General features: G+C 37.5%; 12 protein-coding genes across 12 annotated transcripts; 8 read left to right on the forward strand and 4 right to left on the reverse strand. All coding sequences in view use genetic code 12, as the record gives it.

The window, feature by feature from the left end:
* Positions 1-645: 645 nt before the first annotated feature.
* HPD1 (Hpd1p) lies at positions 646-1,731 on the forward strand (the record flags this gene model as incomplete). Its single annotated transcript, XM_067690558.1, has 1 exon — positions 646-1,731. One exon carries the CDS (start codon positions 646-648, stop codon positions 1,729-1,731), a length of 1,086 nt encoding a protein of 361 aa, XP_067549012.1.
* A 201-nt stretch (positions 1,732-1,932) lies between these two features.
* I9W82_001777 (uncharacterized protein) lies at positions 1,933-5,334 on the reverse strand (the record flags this gene model as incomplete). Its single annotated transcript, XM_067690559.1, has 1 exon — positions 1,933-5,334. The coding sequence occupies one exon, from the start codon at positions 5,332-5,334 to the stop codon at positions 1,933-1,935; it is 3,402 nt and encodes a 1,133-aa protein (XP_067549013.1).
* Positions 5,335-7,717: 2,383 nt separating this feature from the next.
* I9W82_001778 (uncharacterized protein) lies at positions 7,718-8,602 on the forward strand (the record flags this gene model as incomplete). The annotated part of the gene is made up of 1 exon (XM_067690560.1): positions 7,718-8,602. The coding sequence occupies one exon, from the start codon at positions 7,718-7,720 to the stop codon at positions 8,600-8,602; it is 885 nt and encodes a 294-aa protein (XP_067549014.1).
* Positions 8,603-9,359: 757 nt separating this feature from the next.
* On the forward strand, positions 9,360-10,076 carry I9W82_001779 (uncharacterized protein; the record flags this gene model as incomplete). Its single annotated transcript, XM_067690561.1, has 1 exon — positions 9,360-10,076. One exon carries the CDS (start codon positions 9,360-9,362, stop codon positions 10,074-10,076), a length of 717 nt encoding a protein of 238 aa, XP_067549015.1.
* Positions 10,077-10,364: 288 nt separating this feature from the next.
* On the forward strand, positions 10,365-11,222 carry I9W82_001780 (uncharacterized protein; the record flags this gene model as incomplete). The annotated part of the gene is made up of 1 exon (XM_067690563.1): positions 10,365-11,222. The coding sequence occupies one exon, from the start codon at positions 10,365-10,367 to the stop codon at positions 11,220-11,222; it is 858 nt and encodes a 285-aa protein (XP_067549016.1).
* Positions 11,223-11,342: 120 nt separating this feature from the next.
* I9W82_001781 (uncharacterized protein) lies at positions 11,343-13,481 on the forward strand (the record flags this gene model as incomplete). Its single annotated transcript, XM_067690564.1, has 1 exon — positions 11,343-13,481. The coding sequence occupies one exon, from the start codon at positions 11,343-11,345 to the stop codon at positions 13,479-13,481; it is 2,139 nt and encodes a 712-aa protein (XP_067549017.1).
* A 936-nt stretch (positions 13,482-14,417) lies between these two features.
* PEX11 (Pex11p) lies at positions 14,418-15,131 on the forward strand (the record flags this gene model as incomplete). The annotated part of the gene is made up of 1 exon (XM_067690565.1): positions 14,418-15,131. One exon carries the CDS (start codon positions 14,418-14,420, stop codon positions 15,129-15,131), a length of 714 nt encoding a protein of 237 aa, XP_067549018.1.
* A 280-nt stretch (positions 15,132-15,411) lies between these two features.
* I9W82_001783 (uncharacterized protein) lies at positions 15,412-15,816 on the reverse strand (the record flags this gene model as incomplete). Its single annotated transcript, XM_067690566.1, has 1 exon — positions 15,412-15,816. One exon carries the CDS (start codon positions 15,814-15,816, stop codon positions 15,412-15,414), a length of 405 nt encoding a protein of 134 aa, XP_067549019.1.
* Positions 15,817-17,054: 1,238 nt separating this feature from the next.
* On the reverse strand, positions 17,055-17,751 carry I9W82_001784 (uncharacterized protein; the record flags this gene model as incomplete). The annotated part of the gene is made up of 2 exons (XM_067690567.1): positions 17,055-17,109; positions 17,507-17,751. 2 exons carry the CDS (start codon positions 17,749-17,751, stop codon positions 17,055-17,057), a joined length of 300 nt encoding a protein of 99 aa, XP_067549020.1.
* A 423-nt stretch (positions 17,752-18,174) lies between these two features.
* Positions 18,175-20,034, forward strand: NOP8 (Nop8p; the record flags this gene model as incomplete). The annotated part of the gene is made up of 1 exon (XM_067690568.1): positions 18,175-20,034. The coding sequence occupies one exon, from the start codon at positions 18,175-18,177 to the stop codon at positions 20,032-20,034; it is 1,860 nt and encodes a 619-aa protein (XP_067549021.1).
* A 460-nt stretch (positions 20,035-20,494) lies between these two features.
* Positions 20,495-22,102, forward strand: I9W82_001786 (dolichyl-P-Man:Man(5)GlcNAc(2)-PP-dolichol alpha-1,3-mannosyltransferase; the record flags this gene model as incomplete). The annotated part of the gene is made up of 1 exon (XM_067690569.1): positions 20,495-22,102. The coding sequence occupies one exon, from the start codon at positions 20,495-20,497 to the stop codon at positions 22,100-22,102; it is 1,608 nt and encodes a 535-aa protein (XP_067549022.1).
* Positions 22,103-22,382: 280 nt separating this feature from the next.
* FLO8 (Flo8p) lies at positions 22,383-25,511 on the reverse strand (the record flags this gene model as incomplete). The annotated part of the gene is made up of 1 exon (XM_067690570.1): positions 22,383-25,511. The coding sequence occupies one exon, from the start codon at positions 25,509-25,511 to the stop codon at positions 22,383-22,385; it is 3,129 nt and encodes a 1,042-aa protein (XP_067549023.1).
* Positions 25,512-26,672: the final 1,161 nt, after the last annotated feature.

Here is a 26,672-nt window from a genome sequence, read left to right on the forward strand (position 1 = left end):
AAAGAAGCAAAATCTGGGGTAAAGACATACATCGAACTAAAGAAACTGCAAAAAAAAAAAACAAACTATGTAAACTATACTTAGTTAACATGTACAAAGCTCTTCTCTATTAGACCAGCCTGACTATATGAAGACCATATCATGCTATAAATCTATGTGTAGTGGTGGTTTATTGTTTTAAAAGACTGATGAAAAAAAATTTCGCCGGAAATTAAAACAATAACCACCAAATTGCATTAATTTCATGCTCTATACATATACGAAAGTCCAAAAGTTAGAGAAATTTCAATGAAGTCATTCTTTAGGGGATCACTGATAAACCACTGTAGAGAAAATATAATAACAGTCTAGGTATGAAAACCCGTACCTAACCGTGATTCAGTGTGGAGTAGTATATTCATCTACTAACCGAGAGTTTCCAAAGCGGATATTATTCTTGTTTGTACCACAAAAATTCCTCAAATTAAACGCCAAATATTTTCCAAAACCTAAATATATATATATATATATATAACCCACAATAAAAAATTCCCCATTGTCAATGGTTATAATATAAATATACATCCAGAGTTCCCATTTAAAGAAAAAAAGCAAATCACCCTTTCTACTTCTTTTCAGCAACAACACACATATTCTTTTTCAAAAATGTACAAAGTAACCACCGCATCAGCCACATCAGCTATTCGTCGATTCTCAACCAACTCTCGAGTCTTGGTCAACTACGGATTCGTCGGTTTGGGCCAAATGGGTCAACATATGGCCAGACACATTTACAACAATTTAGAAGTTGACGATACCTTGTACGTCTACGACACCGTCCCTGCTGCCGTTGACAATTTTGTCTCCACAGTCACTCAACAAAATGCCGTCAATAAGGAAAAATTGAAAACTTTACCTGATTTGAAAAGCTTTGTCACTGGTGTTGATGGACAATTGGATTTCATCGTCACTATGGTCCCAGAAGGTAAACATGTCAAGGGAGTCGTTGAAGATATCGTCACCAGTTTTGAACAAAATGGATATAGTCCCGATTACAAAACCACCATTATTGATTCATCAACAATTGATATCCCCACAAGTAGACAAGTTCACAAATACGTTAAAGAAACTTTACCTGAATTCGATTTCATCGATGCTCCAGTAAGTGGGGGTGTAGCTGGTGCAAGAAAGGGTACTTTATCATTCATGTTGAGTAGAGAAACCCAGCAAGACGTATCTCCAGCATTGACCACCTTGTTGAACAAGATGGGTAAAAACATCTTCCCATGTGGAGCCACCCATGGAACCGGTTTAGCAGCAAAATTATCCAACAACTATTTGCTCGCAGTGACAAATATCGCCGTTGCCGACTCATTCCAATTGGCCAAAGCATTTGGACTCAATTTGCAAAACTATGCCAAGTTGGTTGCCGTATCAACAGGTAAATCATGGGCATCAGTAGACAATTGTCCTATTCCTGGAGTATACCCAGAAAATAACTTGCCAGCAGATGTAGGATACAAGGGTGGTTTCATTACCAAGTTGACGAGAAAAGATGTGGTATTGGCTACTGATTGTGCTAAGGACCAAGGAAGATTCTTGTTTTTGGGAGATGCTGGTAGATATTGGTATGATAAGGCTTGTGAGCGTGAGGATATTGCTAATCGTGATTTGGCCGTCTTGTATGAATGGTTGGGAGATTTGAAACAAGAAGCTGATGGAACTGTTGTTGATACAAAGGTGTCAAAGTAAATTAGCAGCATATGGAAAAGATTTCTATGATTTATAATTAGAGAAAAAGATGTATAGTAAAGGAAAATCGTTGAAATGAAATACAGTGTACGGTAGAAAGTAATGAGTCTATTCCCCAATTAAAAGAATTGTACTTTGTATCAAACAATAACAAATATAAAAACGTAGCGGAGCCTCTATGCGTCTAAAGCAATATGCAACTCAGTTATCTATCACATACCCCACTTTTAACCCCGGTGGAATCTCCTGCACATCATGCAACTTGGAATCTTGGTTATCACCACTACTTCCACCACCATGGCTCTTTGAATTTATGGCCCTAGTATCCTGACCCTGGCGGTGTATTTCATTTGAACTCAAACTCGACCCTGATTCCTCTTCAACGTCATACTCATCATCATTATTATTGAAATTGGCTGCAGCAGAACTCTGTTGCCCTGGAACATCAACATTACCAACATGACTTGTGCTTGTAGGACCTAGTTTCTCAACTTCCTCCTCTTCCTCTTTATCCACTTCATCTCTTGGAGTATCTTGATAATGTTTCTTTATCCTTGGATTCCTTAAATGATGCAAACTATTCAACTTGTAAAAATCATCATCATGGGCTGACATGTAATCACTAATGATTCCCATTGGTTTCATTGTTGGTTGACTTTGCCGTTGCTGGGATAAATCGTAAATTGACGATGATATAGACAGGTTGCGCCCTTCATAAAAGTATGGATCTTGAGAATGGACATTTGTATCAATGCTAGCCCTGATTCTTGGATTGTCGGCAAAAGATGCTCTTGTTGGCGATGGTTGAAATGAGCTTGTTGACATATTAAGCAATGGCAAGGTTTGATCAATGGGTAACTCAAATGAATTGGTAGTGGAAACAGACGATGATCGAGACCTAGAATCATGAGGTATATGTGGTTGACGAAGTGGCAGCAATGGTATGGTTGAGTTACTATCCAGCTTCCTTGGTGAGGTAGATGCCAAATCATTGTCAATTGGTGGTAACTCCTCTGCACCTCGACTGCTACTCCTCCTGTGAGTAAAAGAAATAGGTGCTAATCTAGGTGAAATTGGCGAATGTGGATCTTCACCCAAATCTCCTTCAGCGTCGTCATCAACAACTGCCTCGTTAAGGGAAAGCTGACTCCTATTGCGGGCACCAACAGAGAGGTGGGCATTGTCGTGATTATCTTCGGTGGTCTCTTCCTTGACGTTTTCATCAGGGTTCATATTTGCACCATTTATTGATATTTCTGGTACTGAACTTCTGGGCCCAGTAGCGTCAACCAATGGCTTATGTTCTTGTGCTTGAGTAGGGGAAGCGTCATGAGAACCGCCACCATTATGGCCTTGCAATTGCTGAATTAATAAATCTCTCACTGGTGCAGCAGTATTCACTTGCAAACCAGTTGAACTCTCCACTGTCAATGCACCACCACTGCTAGTGCTGCTGGTGGTTGTAGATAATGGATTGACAAAATGTTGTCCAACCTCATCATCGATTCTCAATGGACTCAAACTTAAGGATGCTTCTGCACGACCATCACCAACAGCAAGACTTCTACTTCCATTATTGTCACTCGAGTCACGAGGATGCAATATATCTCCATATGCAGGTGGATGTAACGACATTACTGGTGGCAGCTTTGTACTCTCTTCAAACGGTGGTGGTGCTATTGATGGCTTTCTAATTAAATGTATTGGACGTTGCACCGGTGACGCCAATGGTGATGTAAATGTATCGGGATGCGGTTTTGCTTGTGGTGAATTAATGGTTGTTATAGTGTGTTCATCTTTAGGTTTATACAAATTGGCTTCCAAATGCATATCTGCATCTCGCTCAGTAGCACCAGCGTCCATATCAGTTGAAATGTGATGAAACTCAACTGATTGAGTCACATTTCCATCAACAGGGATAACCCCTGGTGACAATGGGTTCTGTGAAGGTGATCTTAATGAAACACCATGTGGTGGTGGTGTATCAACCAAGTCGTCATAAGCAGGAAGTAACGTGTTGTTATGAGCTGCTAATGGTGACAACACATGTATGGGTGAATCTATTGAAATTTCATAATGTTTCCTCTTGCCAGGGTTTTCCGGGTCCATCTTACTTATTCTTAAACAAATTTTAATCCAATGATGAGCTTGAATATTTTCATATGAGGTGTCTGGGTGAATTTGAGCATTCAATCTGCCAATAACACTTTTGGGAACATATAACTGAAATTCCAATTCCTTGGGTAAAATATCTTCATCATACTCATCTAATCCAACACTTGATTCATCTTGTGGGTTTTTCTGTAATAAAGAACGACCTTTTCTTGCCTTGTGTTCCAACAAAAGAAACTTTTTAACTGGTTCCATTCGATGCACTTTTTTATTACAACAGTAGTATTCCAAGTTTTCCGTCAAGTAGATTCTAATACGATGTAAAGCAACTTTACCAAACAATGGAACAAATCTGAATGCTAAAGGTAGATATGAGTCTAAAACAACAGACTTGGCTCCAATGACAATATCATACTTGATTTGATCTTCCCAGTCTCGAGATATAACAATGGATTCATTTTCTTCCATGTTGAGTTCTGATGGTGTACGAACAATGGTGATGGGTAATCTACCAGACAAGTTTGATTTAAAAGCACCTGGTCTTTGAATAGACACTTCCAAGTTGTAACTTGTAACTCCAAAAGTAACGTTACAAGTTTCCGGAATCGATGGTGGTAATGGATGTTCAAAATTGTAAAGATAATCCCCAGGAACAAACTGCATACTAGAATTCGGATCATTACTAGAAGGTGAAACAATGGATGTTAAATCTGAAAATCCAGCAGTTGTTGATGTATCACTCGGAGCAGGCGATTTTGATCGTCTCATAAAGCTGGGAGATAAGTTTCTAGTAAAGAAGTTTTCATTATGATGATGACTAGATGATGCGATTGAAGAACCTCCTGTAGATGATCTATGCAGTAGATGTGGTGGTGGAGTATTTGATCTTACAGATCTAAGATCGTCGGTTGGTGAAGATGAGCTATGATGGGTTTCCCCATTCTTTTCAATAAAAATATCCGCCCCATTGTTGGGTAATGGTGGTGAAGTTGGTGAAGCTTGGAAAAATGGCCATGTATGATTAATTATGTCATTATTTTCATTGTAAACATTCTTTTTCGGTGGTATTCCTTCTGGCCAATCAGTACGTTGTACTCCTTTGAAGCTTAGTGTAATTGATTTAATTTTGGTTGGTTTGAATACACGTATGTAAAGTGAGCCTCGTAATAAAGTAGGTGGACGTGATTCGTACTCATGGGGCTCAAATCCTTGAACAAACAAGACTGGTTCCGACGGGATGATATATGCGGCTAGAGATGAAGTGGCTGTTGTTGGTTTATCGGGTAGTGTTGGGAGAAACATTTGGTGATTGGAGGTGGAAGAGGTTGAATGATGACGACGATTCTGCAGCAGGTGCGGGGCGTGTTGTAACAGCAGTTGCAGATTCTGTCGTTGCTGTTGCTGTTGTGGCTCCCTGTTGTTGTTTGCTGTTGTACTCAACCGCAGGGGTGGAAACAACGGTGAGTTTGGTATTTTGCTTGTGGATGGCATATTGTGTGGGGAATGGAAGGTCTATTATCGATGAGTGTGGTGGTGTAGGATAGTACGAAGTGTGGGGTGTTTGATTTGTAATTAAATGAGTCTTATCTGGTGTTTGTTTGGTGTGTTTGGTTGCCGAACTGTCCAGAAAAAAGTGAAAAAAATGAAAAAAATGAAAAAAAAACAAAAAAAAAAGGAAGATCTCTTTGTAGTAGTATTCTTGTGAGTATTTCTATATACCAATAACTCTTATAAGGTAGTTAAAGACAGACAATCAACAGATGAGAGTATATATACTCTAAGTTTTGGTTGATTTAAAAGAAAAAGGGAGAAAGAAAGAATGAATGAAGAAAATTATTATTTGTGTCTGTTTGTCTGTTTTTTTCTTTCTGTGTCTGTCTGTCTGAATAATTAAAAAAAGAAATTTATTTAACATTCTATAGTATAGTATAGTATAGTATAGTATATATATGTATATATATATACATAGGATCAACTCAAGCAAAACTATAGTGTATGTACAGATGCAAAACTACTCATAGACCCACCTGTCATTCTTCAAAACTTTATATGTATAATAGCTATTTGTCATTAAACGGATGATTTTATTCTTTTCAATATGTTTAAAAGTTACTTAAAATACACTTTTTTAGATCAAGCATATATAGCAACTGATTTTTTTTATATCTTGTATATATACAAGAGAAATCACTCTTTCACTTTCTTAACTACCTGACTAATACCCTATCAGTCATACAAATACTAAACAAAATAAGCATAGAGTAAACAAATAATTTTCTTTGCTTTAGTGACTAACTTTGGTTGTGGCTGTAGTAGTACTATAGATAAGAAAAAAAATTATTATAACAACTGGTAGCGTACTCTTATCACCGGTTTAAACTGCGGAATCGGATAAAATATACAAACAAAACTTTAAATACTTTAACAACCAAACACAAGCAAACAAACAGGGTCTACAGGTTAAACTCACTAGAAGACCCTATTATCCATAAAACACATCCTAGAATAGGCCAATTGTGGCTGACCACTGATATGTTTTTTTTTTTTCCTGAAATAAATCCATCCCAGTTTTCTCCCTTTATTCCCGTGATTTCAGGGGTCTCTATTTTTTCTCCTCTCTGCAAATAGGTTTTGTGTGATAGAATATCACATAACAATACATACTTACTGGAATAATTATAACTGCACTTGTAATGCATACAACTGTCTGTGCAAAGGTACTCGTCTACTTGCAGCAGTCACCAAAGAGTCTTAAATACCTGTATATTTCCTTGTTTCACGGTACTCCGTTGGCTCTATTGATCACGTGACACACTATATTTTTCATGATAATATAGCTTAGCATCTTGTCAAACCTTTGTACTCCCCTATAAGCTGCTACATCAATCCTTTTACTTAGGCTATTAAAAATTATAAAAAATAAGCTTTCTCTTGACATATTATATTATTACGTTGCAGAAACTTTAATTGATTACTCGTCTTTATTATTATTATTATTATTATAAGCAAACAAACACAGTCAGAGTAGGAAATAACTTATTAGTTATCATAGAACCTAGTCTGAAGGTCTACACAGTATCTATAGTATTGAAGTGGAATGTTCGATTTCTAATTAAACACAAAACTATAACTCAACTCGGGGTTTGCTCAAATATTCAAAGCCACCATTGAATACCCCTTGTTCTATCCCATCTTACTTAAACCCCACTCAGAAACTAGTCACACACACACTCCACTAGTATCTTGTTTTGATAAGATGTAAGGCTATTACATCATTGCAATAATAAAATAAAAATAAAATAAAAACAAACAAACAAACAAACAAAAAGGATCTGGACTAAAACCAAGTTCCGTACGGCAAAATTGTACCCCTTTTATTCCTACTTTGTTCTTTCGTTTATCTACATTCTGTATCTATTCCATTAGAACAATAGAATATATATATAGATCATCTATTTTACTTTTACTTAGTTAATTCTTCTTCAAACGTATCTAATACCCTAATTAGAAAAACAATGGAGAAAAAAACAATAGCAAATTGCAAAACAATAATAACAAAGAAGAAGAAGAAGAGGAAGAAGCCGTGTTTTCTATATTTGAACAAGATAAACAATGGAAGCGGCTGAAAATATAGACCGCTTTTTATTGCTACTACTTACGGCATTTGGTCGGAGAAAATACTTTGCAAACTCCTTTCTCCGCCTAATTGTTCTCTTTATGTAAACAATGCAAAGCACGTTCTCCACCTACAACTGGGTATCTTATCTCCAACTTTTTGTATTGACCAGTTATATATATATATAGGCTGCCCCCAAAATGTATCAATAGTTACTCTTCAACTGACTTCACAGTTGCCAAGAAAATACTAAGAAAAATGACATCTACCAAGACAACTACTACTTCCATCCGCTCTTCTAAAACAGTCCAGTTACAGCAACAACAAAGATGCAACAACTTACCAAACATCGTCAAAGGGGACTACTCTCACCCTTACCTGATCCCCAACTTCACTTCACTAAAAGATAAAAGAAAATGGGCATTACAACACATGGCAGGTGCATTCCGCGTTTTCGCCAGAAAAGGTTACACCGAAGGCACAATAGGCCACGTTTCACTCCGTGACCCCGTCGACCCCACAACATTCTGGATCAATCCCATGGGTAAACATTTTGCCCTTATGAAAGTCAGCGACTTGGTCCATGTCGATCAAGATGGTAATGTGCTCCCCACTGGCAATCAAGCGGCCATTAAAACGGCGGGGTTCCTTATGCATTCAGCTATACATCAAGCTCGACCTGATGTGAATGCTGCTTGTCATTTCCATTCGGTTCATGGTAAAGCTTGGAGCTGCTTTGGCAAGCTGCTTGATATGATTAATCAAGATGTATGTATTTTTTACAATCGGCATTCAGTTTATGCTGAGTTTAATGGTGCCGTGTTGAATGAAAAAGAGAGTGAAAAGATTGTTAAAACACTAGGTGAGAATGGTAAGGGAATCATATTGCAAAATCATGGATTGTTAACGGTTGGTTCAACGATTGATGAAGCTGCGTATTTATTCACATTAATGGAGAGATGTTGCCAAGTTCAATTATTAGCTCAACTGGCTCTGTTACAGGGTGAAAAGTGTCCCAAGTTGATTGGTGATGAAGAGGCGCAATTTTGTGAACTGACTCATGGTGGTGCTGAGACATTGTATACTGAATTCCAACCGGATTTGGAATTGGAAATGCATTTGAATGATGATTTTTTAAACTAGCAAGAACTAGGTTATGTTTGCTTTTGTATAGTTTGCGCTTTAATTTATTGAGATTGTGTTTGTATTTTAGAGTGTGTATATGCTGATTGCACTCTTGGTGGAGCCTGGTTTCTAATTTTAGGTTTTGCAATGTTTATGTTTATGTTTTTGTTTTTGTTGCAATTACACAAAGATTGTGATAAAAAAAAGCCTTGTTTAAGATCCCTTAGCTAGAGCAAATCGAGAATCGCCTTTTTGCCCATTTAGACTTTCATCTTAAAAAAGCCGTCATTTTGATGCCACTTTCTTACTGAATATGTCAAATACTCAAGCACTTAAGCTTTGCATTAGCAATAGCCTCTCGAAAAAGAACTCGTCCTTCAATTTCAAGCCACCACTTGTGCTAAATTTATAGCCTACGTAAGAGCAACAGATTTATTTCCCTCTCGAAAGCCACTTTTCTTTTCCCCTATTCTCTTTGAACTTCAACTACACAAACACGGAATAATTTCAAAGCCCGAAGCATAATGAACTTATACGAATGTAATTTATTTTTAGAACCGGCTTCAAAAAGCCACTCCTTATATTCACGTTATAAATATTCCATCAAAAGAGCACTTTATTAAACCCTTTTATTCATACTGTGTCACCCAATTGCTCATTTCTTCCCACCTTGTCTTACAAAGAAATGTCCTCCGACGGAATCAAAAGCTCAAAAGGAGTTTCAGTATTTTTCGGTATATGCTTCATCATTCTACTAATTATCCATGTGATACTTATGTTTTGGAAACGATCCTGGCACATGCTATGGCTAATAATAGGGACGATTTTAGAATTGAGTGCATTTTTCCAAAACAGTGCCGGCCATGGTGTTCAAAGTGTTCAAGTCATTATTGCTCCCATATTCATTGCTGCTTCAGTTTACGTTTCCTTTAGTGGTTTATTGAAAAAATTGGAAATTGATAAAGTTGGATTCAATCGTCGAGCTCAATCATTCTTATTCATCATTGGTGATATCATCTCATTTGGCCTTCAAATTGCTGGTGTCGTGTTGCAAATGATTGAAGATGATAAATCATTAGGTCAAGGGTTGATAATTACTGGGTTTGTGATTCAGATTGTGTCTTTCTGCTGCTTCGTAATCTTGGTAATATCAGCCCATCGTAAAATCAACAACTGTATGGTGCAAGCATCAATGACTGGGTACTATAACTGGAGAAACTATTTCAAAATACTTTACACCCTTGCAACCTTTTTCTTTATTAGGAATATTTTCAGATTAGTCGAATATGTGCAAGGTTATGGTGGGTATATTTTCAATCATGCGGTATTTGCATACATTTTCGATGCTGCTCCAATGGCTATTGTGTGTGTTATTTTGGTGATTATGCATCCAGGTTTTGTGTATGCTGCTGTTACCAAGTTCATGATGGAGTCGAAGGGGTTTCAGTACGAGAATGGAAGGGGAGATGGATCATCAATAGAAATGGCTTGAAAACATGTCAGTGTATAATGAATCGATAGTCCTTGTAGATCTGAAAGTGGCGGATCTCTGAGTCTAAGTTAGACTTGGCTACTCTAGATGAAACTCTCCAAACATTAATACTAAACAAGGATATGCCACTAGCTAATTGACCTGCTTTTTCGATTTAAGTTACATAGCTCGGCGTATATTTTGTGGCCGTGATCTCGCTACAGAAAAAATCGATTCATCGCATCCCCTAAATCTGATGATCTTTTCAAAACCCACTTTCCACGGTACCACATTCACAAGTACAACCCCATGTTACATATACTAAAAAGTTCAAGAATACGAAGATGCTCACTAAATCTGAACTACTGTCTAGCTTCATTGCATCATCTACGCTCATATGCCAGGCCGCGCAAAGTACCAAAACCATATGATTTTACAACCTTTGATCCCGAAACCAACCCTAATGAAGCATCAGCCATCTTTACCAGTCTAGGATGGTTCTATATCCCTCTTAAATACAACACTGATAAGCAGCCTCGGCTACTATTAGAGAAGGAGTTTGCTAGTCATAATTTCACCCATGATACTAGTCGTGATCAAGTACAGGAGTTTATTTACAACTGGTGTCGTGGTTTTACTCCAGCTGTTTACAAGAAGAAAGTTTCATTGAAAGCTGAATCAGAGCAAAAGAAACTAGATTTGTTATTTCGTCAACAAATGTCAAACAAAGTACACTCAACTGAAGACACCAAAGAAGATGCCAAAATTTCCAAAAGGTTGAATAATAAAGCAAATGGATACAATGATAAATTACGATTCAAAATTGACCCCGAGCTGAAACAAGTTGAGATTCGAGGCATGTTGAAAATGACTAGTGTGTTTAACTACTATATTCTGAAACAATCACATCTGGATGAATTGCAACTGGAAAAGAAGGAGTTAACTTCAAAACAATTTAGAGATATGATAGCAAGCCAGTGGAATGAGCTTGATTCAGATGCAAAGGAGAAGGTCAAATTGGAATATTTGGAGTTATTGGCGAGTGGCAAGGATCTCTATTTGGGTAATGAAGTTGATCTTGAACTGAGGTTGAGTGATGAGGTGCTGGAAGATGGGTTTAGGTTTAAGAAGCTGAAGAGTGATAATTTGAAAAGAAAGAGTAAGTGAAAAGACTTGTTTAAGGGTGTATAGAGAGTAATCTTGTAAATATGGGAAATAAAGATTTCTCGTTTCAGAAAAATAACCGATCAAACCAAAATTGATTTACTTCTGGTAATCAATCTTTGAATGTTTGTACGACATGCTAGACTTAATGTATCTAGATCGGCGAGGTGTCATTTATCAACTATAACACCAACAAAGGCAAGAATTGAATCCATTGAAGAGTTGTCAACTCAAAAACCGTCCACAAAGCCTCACCCAATTAAGTTGTCACGTCAAGATGTGGAAAAGTTTTATACTCTTTTCAAAATGTCGGAATTTAGTCCATCTATGACTCATGAGGATAAATTGAGCAAGAGTTTACGATTGTGGCTGCGCAAGTCGCGTAAGGAGCATAATAGTATTCATGCTGCGTTGGAGATGATTGTCAATGAGGCAGTGGAGTTAGGTAATGGAACAACCAAGTCTAATTTTACGAAGAATGTACCTTCTTTTGATGCTACACAAGAGATGGATCGAGATGACGAAGTTGAAGCTTACAAGAAGCCAAAATATAGATACAATATGACATCAGGAACGAGACTACTCAAATTCAAAACACCATTGACGAAAATACGAAGTTATTATCAATACCTACAACTTCAAGCGTACAAGGATCTTAATCGTGATCAACAATTGGATGCAGTTACCAAATCCAAGGTTTTAACAAGAGCCCATCGAGAATGGAGACAAGTATCTTCATTTGAACGATTCATATTAAAGACAAATTATGAAAATTTACTACATAAAGGGATGGATGTTAGTGAAAATAATGAAGAAATTGTTCCTGTTGAAGTGAGTGAGGGGTATGATGGGGTTGTTCATAAGGTTCTTGGTGAAGCTGATCCTGGATCTAATAGGAGAGAAAATAAGAGAATTCCATTTTTGAAATTGATTCTTAATGAAATGACTGGTATGACACATGTTTATGGATTAAGTGATTTTCATGTTTGGAATTACTTTTTGGGTAAACAGTACACATCTAGAGTTAAAGGAGATGAAGGAGGTGAAAATATTGGTAAAGTAATTGAAGAAATTGAGAATGAATGGGTTGAGATGAATACAGAACAAAAGAATACAATTCAAACTGAGTATATGAATATGTTATCTCGTGGTCAAGATTTGCTATATGGGAAACTTGTCAATGTTGAAGTAAAACGAGACGTGGTTGATAAACCAAAACAATATCAAGTTCTTCGAGTACGTGGTGATTCAAGTTTATTTAAGGTTGATGCGTGTGATGCATCACCTAGTAAATTTACAATTACGCAACCTGGCAAGTTACGATTTATCAAGAATACGTTTGTTGGAAATACAATTGTTATTGGAGAAGTGGATTTGGTTCATGCATGGAATTACTTTGTTTATAAGCAAAGACAAGAAGGAGCGATTGACAATGAGTTGCAATTTCGTCATGATTTAATGCATAAATGGAATAATGAGATGGATGATGAAGAGAAGCAACAATATTTACAAGAATATAAAGCAATGTTAGTGTCTGGTTATGATATATACATGGGTGAGAAAGTTACAATTGAATCCAAAATGGCTCAAACTGGAATCAAGAATTTAATTGTTGATGTATGGGGGCAACCAATTACTCAGGGGACTGGTCGTAATGTGAAAGTTTCTCCCTTACCTATATCAATTGATAAGATACATAATAAAGTATTGGTATTGAGTGATATTACCAATGTTCATGCTTATAATTACTATCTAGCAAAACAATTGGAAAAGCAAGGTAACAAAGGCAACCCAGATTATTCAATATTGGGTCAATTCCTACAAGAGTGGCTTGAGTTTACCCCAAAGCAGAGAGAGGAATATGCTGATGAGTACTTAAAATTGATAAACAGTGGCAAAGATTATGCATTTGGTAAAGTTATTCCAATTGCTGATAAATTGAAATTTTCCATCTATTCAAACCCAGTTAAACTAGTTGGACAAGGTACAAAGTCAGCTTTTCATGCAGAGAAGAAGAAAGATGTTATTACAGATTCTAATTTTGATGAGGTGTATCCTAATGCATTCCCATACTATGTGTATTCGCGTAAGGCAATAGACAATGCAACAATTGACAATGAAGCTTTTATTGATGAATGGAGACAATTGTCGAGACAAGAGAAGTTTGAAGTTCAAGAAGCGTATAAAATGATGGTTGATGCTGGGTTTGAAATGGTTAATGGAGTACTTAAGGATGTGCTGAGTGGGAGAGAGGATGAGTAGAAATAAGGGTCTAGATCTTATGTAGATACACTGGTTACTGTACGATGATGATGATGTCATTTCTTAACCAGGGGAAAAAGTCCAATGAGATTGTTTTTTAGTGTCACAAGACTGGTTTGTTATTTAAGACAATAGAGTAACGGGTAAATTCGTAATAAGAAATACGTAATAAAGCGATACAACATTATGTTCTATGAGAATGTGAAAAAATTGTGAAAGTTGTTTACCTCGGATGATGGGAAGTACAAAGTTTAATATCTTAATAATATGCAGTACCACTCATTTACTCCGCATTTCTCTTTATGTTATACCGAAATTATGTACAAAATACACTACCCTCTTTTTCATCCAACTAATGGCAAGGGAAAGGCACTTTGGCCAGGATAATATTAAAGCAGCTCTTCAACATAGAGAGGTAAAACTTTGAAGTAAACAAACACCTCGGAGAAGAAAAGAAAATAGCGGCAAAACACAAATTACATCTATTATTACCTCTTATGTCTACAAGTCTAATTTGCTTTGGTTTTTTCGCTTGTGCGGCATATTCCGTTCTTGTTCTTACTGTTTCAACACATAACTAAGTCAATAGTGGGTTACATTGACTTCGTTTGGTATTTGTGGGGTATCTTAAAGCTGTAGTAGTAGTAGTAGTAGTAGTAGTAGTACTAGCTAGTCTTTTTTGGTCCTGTTAAACGAATCTATTCTAGTTAGTATCAATTCTTTAGTTTGCTTTGTGTATATTTGTGTATGTTTGATTTTTTCAGCGTTTTTAAGGCATTTGACATTTTTTATTATTTTCATCAACAAATAAAAATACATAAAAATATAAAAAAAGTATTCAAAGTCCTTTTTAAAAAACTCTTGTTTCACTTTTTTCTTTTAAAGGGATATATTCTTTGAATTTTACTACTCTATTCCTTTATTTCATCAAAAAAAATGGTTGCTGATTCTATTATCTACCACCCTACATTAACCAAATTGGTTAAATTCTGGGACTCAACCCCAAAAAGAGAAAAATCATTTAGATTATTAGCCTACTTGTCACGTTTCTTATCATACTATGCTTACAAGAAGGGATACCCCAAGGAAACTATAGAAATGTTTAAAGGACTCAAGAACCATTTCTCTTTTATAAGAAAAGGTATGAGATTCTTTAAACCAGTGCCTCATTTACAAACTGCTGCTAAGGCTTATGATAACCAATTAATGGATCCTGTTTTACAAGTCACTACAATTATTAGAAACTTGGGTTATGCTGGATACTTGGGTATTGACTCAGTTGTGTTTGCCAAGATGTTGGGTCTTATTGATGCTAAGAAATGGCCAAATTTGGGTACTTATGCCAGTAGGTTTTGGTTATTGGGTTTAGTTGCTGGTATTATTCACTCATTGAGAATCATTACTTCATTATCTAATTACAAGAAGGATTCAGCTACTACTACTACCGATGAAAAGACCAAGGTTGATGAGAAGTCAATTGGTAAACAATTGTACCAAGCAAAGAGAAAATTGGTTTGGGACTTGTTGGATAGTTTTATTGCTTTGAATACTTTGAATTACTTGCATTTCACTGAAGGTGACGTTGGTTTGGCTGGTGTTATTACTTCTCTTATGGGATTGAAGGATATGTGGCAAGCAACCACCGTTTAAGGGAGACTGAGAATATGTGCATGTATAATAATCAAGAGGAAATATTGAAAGAAAGAGATAGACATAGAGAGGATATTGTTAGTAAAGAGTTGAAGGCTCTTTTTTGCAACGAGTATTAGATTTTTCCATAAGAGATTGCTAGAAAGTGATGATATAAAGTGGATTTATTAGAAGAGGAGAGGTTTGTATTTAACTTGTTTTAATTAAATGAACAATGATAGAAATTTTGTAAATGACCTACATTGCGTAGATTACAAAGATTAGCTAATCTACAGCTTTCTTATTCCTCATTTCCTTCAACGATGTCTTCCCCCTGTTGTCTTTCAACTGTGTTGTTGGCTTCCTCTAACTTATCATGTAGTTCAAACCCAGCCCAATAATATTTAATTAACAATTCTTTCAACTCTTGACTCAACTTTTCACTATCATTACCTTGTGATTCAATTAAATGTGCTAGATTTGGTGCATCATTACTTATGTCAATACCATCACTGGGTATGTTGAGCTGACCATGCTGCTGTTGCTGATGTAGTAGCAGTAGTTGTTGTTGTTGATTGGTAATTGTAGTCTCCAACTTCCTCTTCTTTTCGAGCACTCTGTCATCTGGCGTCACATTCTTGAGTTTGGTGTATGCAATATATGAGTCAAACCATCCGATGTTGACTTCGTTGTCTATAGTTGCCATGATGCGGGTGGGTAAAGCTGTCTTGTCGTATAACTGGAATTTCTTTGTGATGTTGGGTATGGGATACATCTGTCATGAATCGTTGTCGTAAATTTGCTATTTACGACACTGGATATTTGGAAGTTTTGCAACACCTTCAAAGAGATAGAAGTTCTATACAATTCGTTTAATTTGGAGGGTGACTCTCATAAGCCTCTAACAATAAGTACAGTACAAAGTGATTCATGTCGTATCCCTTCAGGATTTGGTGTATGTTTAATGTGTGTAGACTGTGTTGCAAAAATTAAGTATTATAGATGTGAGGTTTAGATAAGAATAATCATATAAGCAATCCAGATACTTATATGTCTATAAGTATATAGTTGACTATTGAAGCTGCAAGACTACTGGAATGGTAATGGTCACTCTTTATAATATAGTGTTATTAGATCAAGTAATAGTGTATAAATTTCTATCTTTCTCTCTCTATTTATATTTTTATGATATGTTTGTTGTCCTGTTGCAAAGACGAAAGTATAAATAACCCACGAAAGTTTCCAAAAATTTAAAATCCTCCTTTTTCCTCTTTCTTTTCTTTCTTCTTCTTTTTCTCTTTGGTGGCATGATGTTGTACGAAGCGTACCAAAAGCAACAACAACAACAACAAACGCAACGTACTACCAACACACTTTCATCATTGGACTGAAGGATAGATTGAAGTGGTGAAGATTTCCTATAAAAAGTTCAATTTAGCTCAAGCATATCAATTTGAGCAAATGCATCATGTCACCAAACCAAAATTTTACCATCAATCGAGTAATCAGACACTCGATTCACATTGCTACTTTTGATATTCACAACATTTTTTGAAAAGGAGCTGTTCAAAGCAGTATACATCTACTATCTTACCAAAAATTTTGATGAATCAACTCACTTTGCCCATTTTGGAAAACACACAAGTCGAAGATGTTGTGGACTGCATGAGGAGGTGGATGTTAGACAAGTATGAGTATCAAAAACAATGAATTTGGGAGAGAAAAAACAGCACAACTGTTGATTATTGGTTCCCAAGAATTTCTGTGGCAAATTTGGCGGTCGAAGTGAATAGACCGTTGCGGCTCAATCTTAAATGAGCTGCCACCAAGTTTTATCAGTGGTGGTAGTTGTGGGGGTGGAAACCGGGATATTATGACACCTGACATTAAAGGTCTAGGGAGTCAACCGGCGGTGGTCAAGTGGGGGCACCTGGCATTGGAGGTCTAGGGAGCTAAAGTGACATTATTGGTGGTGGTGGAAACCGGAACATTACGACACCTGGCATTAGAGGTCTAGGGGGTCAAGCCGGCGGTGGTCAAGTGGGGGCACCTGGCATTGGAGGTCTAGGGAGCTAAAGTGACATTGGCGGGGGGAAACCGGAACATTACGACACCTGGCATTAGAGGTCTAGGGGGTCAAGCCGGAGGTGGTGGTGGTGGCAGAAGTTAAACAGTTACAAGGTTAAGTTGGTTCTATCTGATCTAATTGAAAACCTTATTTCAATACTGAGGATTAAAGTTACACCCCATTTACAAAACAATGCACCTAATGCATTGGTAGTGGGTCCATCGTATTGATATAACAAAAGTCATGCACCATAGAACAAATGCACTCGCTGCTTTGTATAATGGAGCCCATTTTGTTGAGTTCTGACTAAAGTTACGCCCCATAGAACATTTGCACTCGGTGCTTTGTATAATGGAGCTGGTCCAAAGTTTGAGTTACGCACCATAGAACAAATGCACTCGCTGCTTTGTATAATGGAGCCGATCCAAAGCTAAAAGTCATGCCCCATAGAACAAATGCACTCACTGCTTTGTATAATGGAGCTGCTGCTAGGTCCTGGATCACACTGACAAAACAATATATAGCGTATATTGTTAACGGATTACCTCGATAGTCAGGATTAAGGTGAAACATTTAGAGGAAGAATTCTCCTTTAAACTTTGAAGCTATTCAACTGATGCTGGTATGAATCCAAAGTACACTGGATCGTATGTTATTTTGCTTGTTGTTTTATTGCTACACATTGTTGGGATTTGGAACGAAACCGGGCCCAGTATGGTTTCATATCTTTTGCTAGTGCGCTTAATAAAAAAAAAAAACAATCTCTCTCTGTCTCTCTCTATGCGCTTTCCTCCTCTTTCTTTGGAGTCACTTTGTCTCTCCTTAGGAGACGTTTAACATGTTCTAATCAGTCATCTTTCTAAGTGTGCATTTTTTTGTGTTGGAAAATGCGACCGCATCTCCATCTCAAGCTTTGGAATATTTTTTTTTTTTTCAGCTACAAATACAACCCATCTCTCGAATCAGCACGTCGCATATACCTCCACCAGTACTATCATGTCCGATTTAAAAGAGTATAGGATACATATAGGGAACATCTCCCCAAAGCTCAAAGAAAATAGCAACTTATTACAACAACGAATAGCTAAATTCGATATCAAAATAACATCACCATTGGAATTTCATACCAAACCAATTGAAACCAAATACTTTGCTTACACCAGTGTACTTGCGTCACCAGCAAACTTCAACAAATTGAAAAGTTCACTTCATGGTGTTCAGTTTATGGGGTTGAAGCTCACTGTGGGGATAGCTAAACCGTCGTACCAAGAACGAGTTCACTCTTTACTGAAGAGTAAATTGAAGCAGTTGCAACAGGACGAGATCAAACAGGCCAAGATTGCTGAATCAAGACTGAATAGACTACTTGAATCACAGACTAGCTATCCTACCAATCCTGTGACCTCAACCATAGTCAACACACCAAAGCCAACCACGTATTCCCTCTCGCAACATACATTTAACAATGCATCAGCCAATACCAAGAATCCACCTCCATCTCATAGACTAGATGGGTCCAAATCCTATGGTGCTACACTCGACAGCTTGAGTTTCAAATATCGTGATGGATCAGCACATTCATTAGTTAAAGGAGTACATCGTCGTAATGCAAGAAAGGATATACGACTGCAAACATTGCGGATATTGGTTAATGGAGAATTAAAGAATTTCAAATTTTACAAGACTAAATTATGGGGAGTCGAAAAGAACAAGACTGCTAGAGATTTGACGTGGAGATATGATGCTAAAATGGGATGGAAAAGTGGAGATGATCATTTGATTGAAGGGATTTCTAGAAAACTGTGTGCAATTAATGGAGAGCAAGCAGTGAAATATGGCGAAAATGCATCATCACACGGTGAAGTTAAATTGCAAAACGCAAATGTTGAGAATGATGAAGATTTAGATCAAGAAGTTCAAAAAAATAAAGCAGTTTTGGCGTCATTGTTGAACAATTATGATTTTGATAAGCCAGTCGATATCGATGAGGAGAAGAACGTTGATGAGGATGAAATTGAAGTTGATTCAAAGGGACGTAAAACGGTGAAACATTATGATTACGAAGTTGAAGGGAAAACTGGAGACGATGATGATGAAAATGATGCGGCGAATGTCGTTAGAGAAGATTTTGATTCTGCTGTATCGTTGAATGGTGAGGATTTGGTAAAACCGGTTCAAGAAGTGTATTACGATGAAGATGATGAAGGAAATGATTTAGACTTTGATACGTTGAAGCCTAGATCTGTAAACGAAGATGGCGAAGAAATTAACAGCGAAGTACAAGAGCAAGATAATGAAGAAACAGTTCAATCTCAAGATGAGGATGATGAGTTTGTTCCCTCTTTTGGAGCACCTACTGCAAACAATACAGAAACACTTCGTTCCTTGTTCAACCCAACTCCAACTGACGCACAGCCACAACAACAATCATCGACTTTCAAACTAGCATTGTCGGATGACGATAATGACATTGACGAGACCAAAACTGGTCACGATCAACATCAACAGCAACAAGAACAAGAGCAACTCTTGACTCAAATTCAACAACGTAAACAAGAGGAATTTGCTCATAATTTACAACAACAACGCCAACATCAATTTGGATTATTTTGGCCTCATTTTGAATCACCATTTTTATCTACACAATCTCAATTGGCTAAAATTGGTAATTTGGTAGATTCAAAATTTGCATTACCTCTGTTGAACGATGTTGCTGCTGCTGATGCTTCTGCTGAAGGGAAGGAAGGTGAATCAGAGTATGAAAAGTGGTTTTGGTCAGTGCGTGGAGAGTTTACTCGTGAATGCAAAAGACGTAAGCGTGACTTGATGAGGATTATGCGGAAGAAAAGAAGCTAATTTTGGAGACTCACAGGAGTGTGTAAGGAAAAAGGAAAACGATTTTCTTTTAGTTGTAGTGATGTGATGGTTTCCAAAAGCAAGCCCACTGTTTATAATGATACCTCTCGTCTATATACTATCACTTTATTTGAAATCGATGCATACTTTAATAAATTAAATGTAATATTAATTGGTTGAAACCCTTTTGAAATGTTGTTGTGTCTTACATCGAATGTGGGTGGTCAATCATTTCCTATGGCTCATATCTTTATATATAGTTGACATCCTGGTCGTATTCCTTCTCTTAGTTCGAGCAATTCACTCGTCTTTCCACTGTCTGTCTTTTGGATTCGATACTGGATTTTAAAGAGTTGCAAAAAAAAGGCGATGTAAAGAAAAAACTTTCTGGCCGAAAACAACAATCAAAGTAGCATTGATAAGAGAAGTCTTTTCCTCCTACTCAACTCCTGGTACAACGATGCCACCACCACCATCAACACCAGCTGCTGCTGTTGCTTCTTCTTCTGCCACCACCAATAACCAACCACCTCCATTCACACTCACCAACGTCATCAAAGACATCTACAATGGCATCCTCGCGTTGATAATCAACCCTCAAGCAACAAGAATCACATACCCATTAATCACATGCATCGCTTCAATCCTCACAAAAATCATAATCAACAAAGTGTCCTACACTGAAATTGACTATACTACATACTTGCAACAGATCGATAAAGTGAATGCTGGAGAATTGGACTATGCCAACATCTACGGCGACTCAGGCCCCATTGTGTATCCCGCGGGTTTTATAACCGTGTATCAGTATATCCAATGGTTATGTGGTGATGATGTGAAAGAGGCACAGTATGTTTTTGGCTACTGTTTCACGGCAACTGTTGCTTTAGCTTGTTTTGTTTATGCGCAGATTTGGGATTTGCTGCCGTGGCCAATATATTTGTTTTTGGCAAGTAGGCGATTATTGTCGATTTATGTGTTACGGTTGTTTAATGATTGTTGGACTACTTTGTGTATGGTTGGAGTTGTGGTTTTGTTGCAACAGGCTTCTGTTTTTAAAGAGGTTGTTGGTGAGAGGAAACAAGTGGTTAGAAAAAAGAATACGAGTGTGAAGGTGAAGGAGAAAGAGAATGAGAATGAGAGTAAGGTAGAGATAGATAAGGGTGATAAGACAGTCCTGGTTAATGAAGTCGTCAAAGGATCATCATGGCTTGACGTTAGTTTCTTATTGACGATAATTGCCGCTGATTTATACAGTATCGCCATATCAATCAAGATGAATGCATTATTATACATGCCCGCATTCCTCATTATAACCTATTTCCTCAACGATGAAAATTTGATCAAGTTTATCATTGTCGTTGCAATTATTCCATTGGTACAAATAATGATTGGTTGGCGATTCTTGTTATTGATGTTTGATGGCGAAATGGCCAAAATCATCAGATGGAATTACATTACAAATGCATTCAATTTTGGTCGTCAGTTCTTATATAAATGGACCGTCAATTGGAAATTTGTACCTGAGTCCATATTTACCTCAGTTCAATTTGGATATGCATTATTGGCACTTCATTTGCTCATACTTTTGTTCTTCACATTCACTAGGTTTCTCAATTTTAAAATCATTGGTAAATCAATAACTCAATTGATTAAAGATTCAATCAAACCCAAATCGACAATTTCCTCCACCAATATATTCTTGAACCCATTAGTGGCACCACAAGTTATCTTCTACATCATGACAATCACAAATCTTATAGGAGTTTTGGCTTCACGTTCTTTACATTATCAGTTCCTTGCATGGTACGCTTGGTCATTGCCGAGCTTGCTACATTTGAATTTCCCAGTGTATGTTGGAATACCCATTTGGCTAATTCATGAATGGTGTTGGAATGTGTTTCCAGCTACGCCTGTAAGCTCGGTGGTTTTGGTGTCTTTGTTGGCGATAATTTTGGGCTCTAGTTGGTGGAATTTCGATGCGTGGTTTCCCAAACAGAGCACATTGAAGGAGTATGATGAGTTTGTCCAAGAAGAGAAGAAGTTGTCGGAGAAAAAGAAGGAGTGAGTGAGTGAAGCTGGGTTAGTTTGCTATTAGAATAGTACAAAATGTTTTGTTCAATATAGTGATACAAAGGTGTAAAATTATATATAAACTGTAAGCAGCCCTTGTGAAAGATAAGGCAAATAGATGACGAAGTGAAGTTTGGCAAAAAAAAAAAACGAATATTGTAACAGGAAATACAATTTGCAATTGTATATGTAAACAAGAGCAATGTCTTAATCACAAATGTTCGAAATGCAAGACTGACACTTCAAATAGAAAAGTCCCAATCCTGTATCCCTCTCTAATCTCCATTCTCAATAGCATCAACGTTCCAATTAAACCCTAAATCATCAGTCAATCCCAGATCAACAACATTATCGTCTCCCCACAACTGATTAATGTCAAACTCAATATCATCAAAAGCGGCAGAGTTAACACCAACACCGGACCCACCAAACAAGTCGGAATTAATATTAGATCCAGCACCACTACTACCTGCACTGTTGTTGACGCTATTGCTATTGTTATTGGGATTGGAATTGGAATTGCCACCAGCACCAACTGATGCATTATTAGAGTCTGAATTCTGGCTCTGACTTTGCGGATCCGACAATAAATCAACATTGAAAAAGTTCTGGCCAGAATTTGACGATGCCCCCAATTGGTCATCGGGGAATGAAGATTGTGTAGGTGCTAAAGCTTCATTAAACTCATCAAAATCGTTCCGTGCTTGTTGTCGGTTTTCATTACTTGAATTAGGATTGTTGGTGGTTTCCAATGCAGGTTTGCTGTCGGTTTTCTCATCTGATTTAGCAATTCCTTTAGCGGACTTTTTTCTTGCTGGACCACTAGGTTGAGATTGTTGTTTAGCATCAGTCGTAGGTCCCTTTTGAGCGCTAGTCTTTTGATTACGAGGCGATTCAGCCACAGTGTTCATTTTCCGTTTCTTCTTGTTGTTGTCGTTTACCGGCTCGCTAACTGGCGTAAGTGGTGTAAAGTCCTTCCGGCCAAGATTCGGCGTATAAGAGCCACGTCTCTGCAGCTGAGGCTGAGTTTGCAATGTGGAAGGTGGACCTTGTTGCTGTTGCTGTTGTTGTGGCTGCTGCTGCTGCTGCTGCTGCTGAGAAGACATTGGTGGTTTGTTATCACCTGTTGTGCTTGATGGTGTGCTTGCTTGTGTCGATGCAACACTTTGTTTTCGACTTCTTCTTCCTGCAGGCTCCTTCTTTGGTTTCTTATTACCCATTGCTGGGGATGGTTTATTGTTAATCAAAGGTGAGCTATTGGTCGTTGCTGGTGAAGGCTTTTGATTGAATTGATGTGGTTGTGGTGGTGGTGGTGCATTAAACATGGCTGGTGTTGTATGCAGTGATTGTGATTGGTTTTGCAAAGACTGGTTGTTATTCATTGCATCTTGTTGCTGCTGTTGCATTAGTCCATTGGATCCCATTAAATTGTGATCCGAACCATTGTTTCTAGCTATTTCTAATCTCTTTTTGTTTTGTTTCTCTAGAAGCATAAGTTGGTTTTGATAATCCTGTAATGCATTATTGTTTCTAGCATTTGGAGCATTTGTATTGGTTTGAGCTCTAGTATTGGCATTTGCAAGAGCCAGTTTCCCATTCTGGTTAGCATTTCTGCCACCTCTTGCACCCCCTTGACCACGTACAGGTTGGCCATTGGTATTGCTTTGACCCTGCGGCTGCGCATTTTTCAGATTAGGGTCACCGCCATTGCCACCAGGACCTGCAAGAGTATATTGTTTGTTTGGTGCACCATTTGGGAACGGCGATCCATGTGACGCCCCTTGCGATTGTTGTTGCTGTTGCTGTTGTTGTTGTTGTTGTTGTTGTTGTTGTTGTTGTTGTTGTTGTTGTGGCCAAGGTCCTGCTGGAGAGTTCTGTACAGCTGGACCATTGTTATTACCTGCATTCAATTGAAGTTGTTGTTGCTGTGCTTGTTGACGCAAAGTGTTCATTTGGGTTTGTGCTTGTTGCTGTAACGAGTTTTTTAACTGCTCTTGAGTTTGAGGCGGTTGGTTCATCTGTTGCTGCATCAACATTTTCTGTTGAAAATTCATATTGCCAGGACTTGCTGCATTGACACCCTGCATAGCTTGTTGTTGTTGGCTTGGGTCACCACCCGTGTTTATAGAAATCTGTCTTTGTGCTGCTGCAGCTGCAGATGCAGCTTGCTGTTTCATTAGCATCATCATTCTTTGTTGATCGATGGAAGGATTGCCACTAAACTGAGCGTTAGCTGCGTTAGGAAATTGACTTTGTTGCGGTGGTGGCGGTGGAACCTGTTGTTGTTGTTGTTGCTGTTGCTGTTGCTGCTGCTGCTGTGGTGTGAATTGTGGGTTACCTGGAAACATTGGCTGACCGTTTGTGGATCCCATATTTGGAAAGTTTGCCACTGTTGCAGATGGTGGTTGAGATGGGATTTGCTGTGAACGATTTATAACAGGTGGTCCTGCGAGCCCTATTGCACTACCTGGTCCACTAGGACCACCAAGATGTTGCATTTGCTGTGGAGTAGCTTGAGAATTTGCCTGATCTTGGTTTGGGAATGGTGTGTTTGGAACCTTTTGTGGGTGGTTTGGTGGTTGGGGGCGTGAATTAGCTTGTTGTGCTTGTGCCTGTGCCTGTGCCTGTGCTTGAAATTGCGCTTGTGCCTGCATTTGCGCCAGCTTTTGTGCTTGTGTCTCTGGTTGCATTTGAGATGGTGGGATAGGACCCTGTTGAGATTGTTGTGCTTGTTGCGCTTGTTGTTGTGCTTGTTGGGCGTGCATTGCTTGCAATGCCTGTTGTTGTTGAAAACTAGTCATTGATGCGGGGACAGACATGGCCAATTCCTGTTGTTGTTGTCTTTGCTTCAATAATTGCAACTGATAATATCTCAAGGCCAAATTGGATTTCCCATTTTGATCTTGTGTTGAGCCTCCAGAGTTATTAAACCCATTGCCATTTTTTGCCTGGAATATATCCCAAAACATCTGCCACCATTCAAATAGGAAGCTTTGAGGAGAATCCATAGCCAAGTTCATTCTTGGCAAGTCATGGTCTTTGTAGAACTTCAATTGCAGTGGTGATTGCAGTGGCTGTCTTTGAGAACTGGTTGTTGAATCTGCTCCTGGAGTCGGCTGTTGTTGTTGTTGTTGTTGTTGTTGTTGTGTTTGACTGCTTGGTGGTGATGCAACTACTGATGGAACTTCAGCTTCGTTAACAAATATTTTGGCAGTTTGTGGTAATTTGCTCTTGATTAAAAAGTCATATATGTAAGCATTTAGCAATTGATTGGCATTTTTGGCATGTGAGTCTGATATACTAATAGATGATGGTGGTGGTGGTGGTTGGTTCAAGGGTTTGTTTAGAGGAGTATTTCGACTATTTGTACTCGTAGCACTCTGTTTGCCACTTAAGTTGTTCATGGCCAAGAGAAATGGTGTGTGATCTTAGTGCCTGGGAGTGATGATGATGTAGCGTTGTTGTTTTATAAATTCACACGGCAAGAAGGAAGTGTGTTTTTTTTTTTTTTCAAAATGTATATATTTTTGGAAGGGTTTTATCTTTGTTTGAGAAGAAAACAGATTGTTTATAATAAAAGCTGATTGACTGTTATAATAAAGTAATTATTATTTAAAGTTGATTGTTGATAATAATAACCTGTGTGTGTATATATCTTATCGTTTTCTTGTTAAGATGTAGTTGTATAGTTGTGTGTGATAATAGTGGTGGTAAAGTCTAACTTTTGTATTAAGTGGTATATATATACACTGTCTGATGAAAAGGAGTGTGTTGTTTGGTTGTTTTGTTGTTTGGTTGTTTTAGTTGGTTTGGTTGTAAATATTAGATTAAAGGGTTTTTTATTCTGCTGTTGTTTCTCCTCTTCTTCTTCTCTTCTTCTGTGGTTGTGTATGTATGTGTGTGTGTTGATGATTATGATGATTGATTATATTATATTATAATATTTTTTTATTTTTTTTATTTTTTTATTTTTATGTATATATATATATATGTATGTGTGTATGGATGTATTAACTATTTTTTGGTATTAGATACACTACCCCATTTATATCTTATATCAACACCCCTCCCCCCTCCCCAATCTATATTGATACTACAGATATTAACAAAACAAAAGACAAAGAATCAGAATCAGATCATATTTATTAAGATAGTTGAATGACATTAAGAATATACTCAAACCTAACTATACACTATACACTATACACTAACTATATAGTTATATGTACTAAATATATTCCGTCTTTGTGTAGTAAGTAACAAAATTAAAAGTAAGGTGATTTATAAAACAAAATAAGGATCATCACACACACACACACAAATACATTAAACCATCAGATGAATCTCTATTGAAAGAACTGTTTTTGTTATGTCCCTTGATCTACAGTGTAATAAAGAAACCCTTTTAAAATTCTTCTTTTGCTCAAAATGTCATTAATCTCTAAAGCACCATTCAAAGAGAACACAAGTGTCGCATTTTTGTATCACGTGACAAGTAAAAGATTTTATGACACGACACTCAGATTAACAACAACATAAAATTATTCACGATGTTAATATCTTCT

Source organism: Candida metapsilosis, assembly GCF_017655625.1.
Source record: "Candida metapsilosis strain BP57 chromosome Unknown scaffold2, whole genome shotgun sequence".
NCBI classification, from domain to species: Eukaryota; Fungi; Ascomycota; class Pichiomycetes; order Serinales; family Debaryomycetaceae; genus Lodderomyces; species Lodderomyces metapsilosis.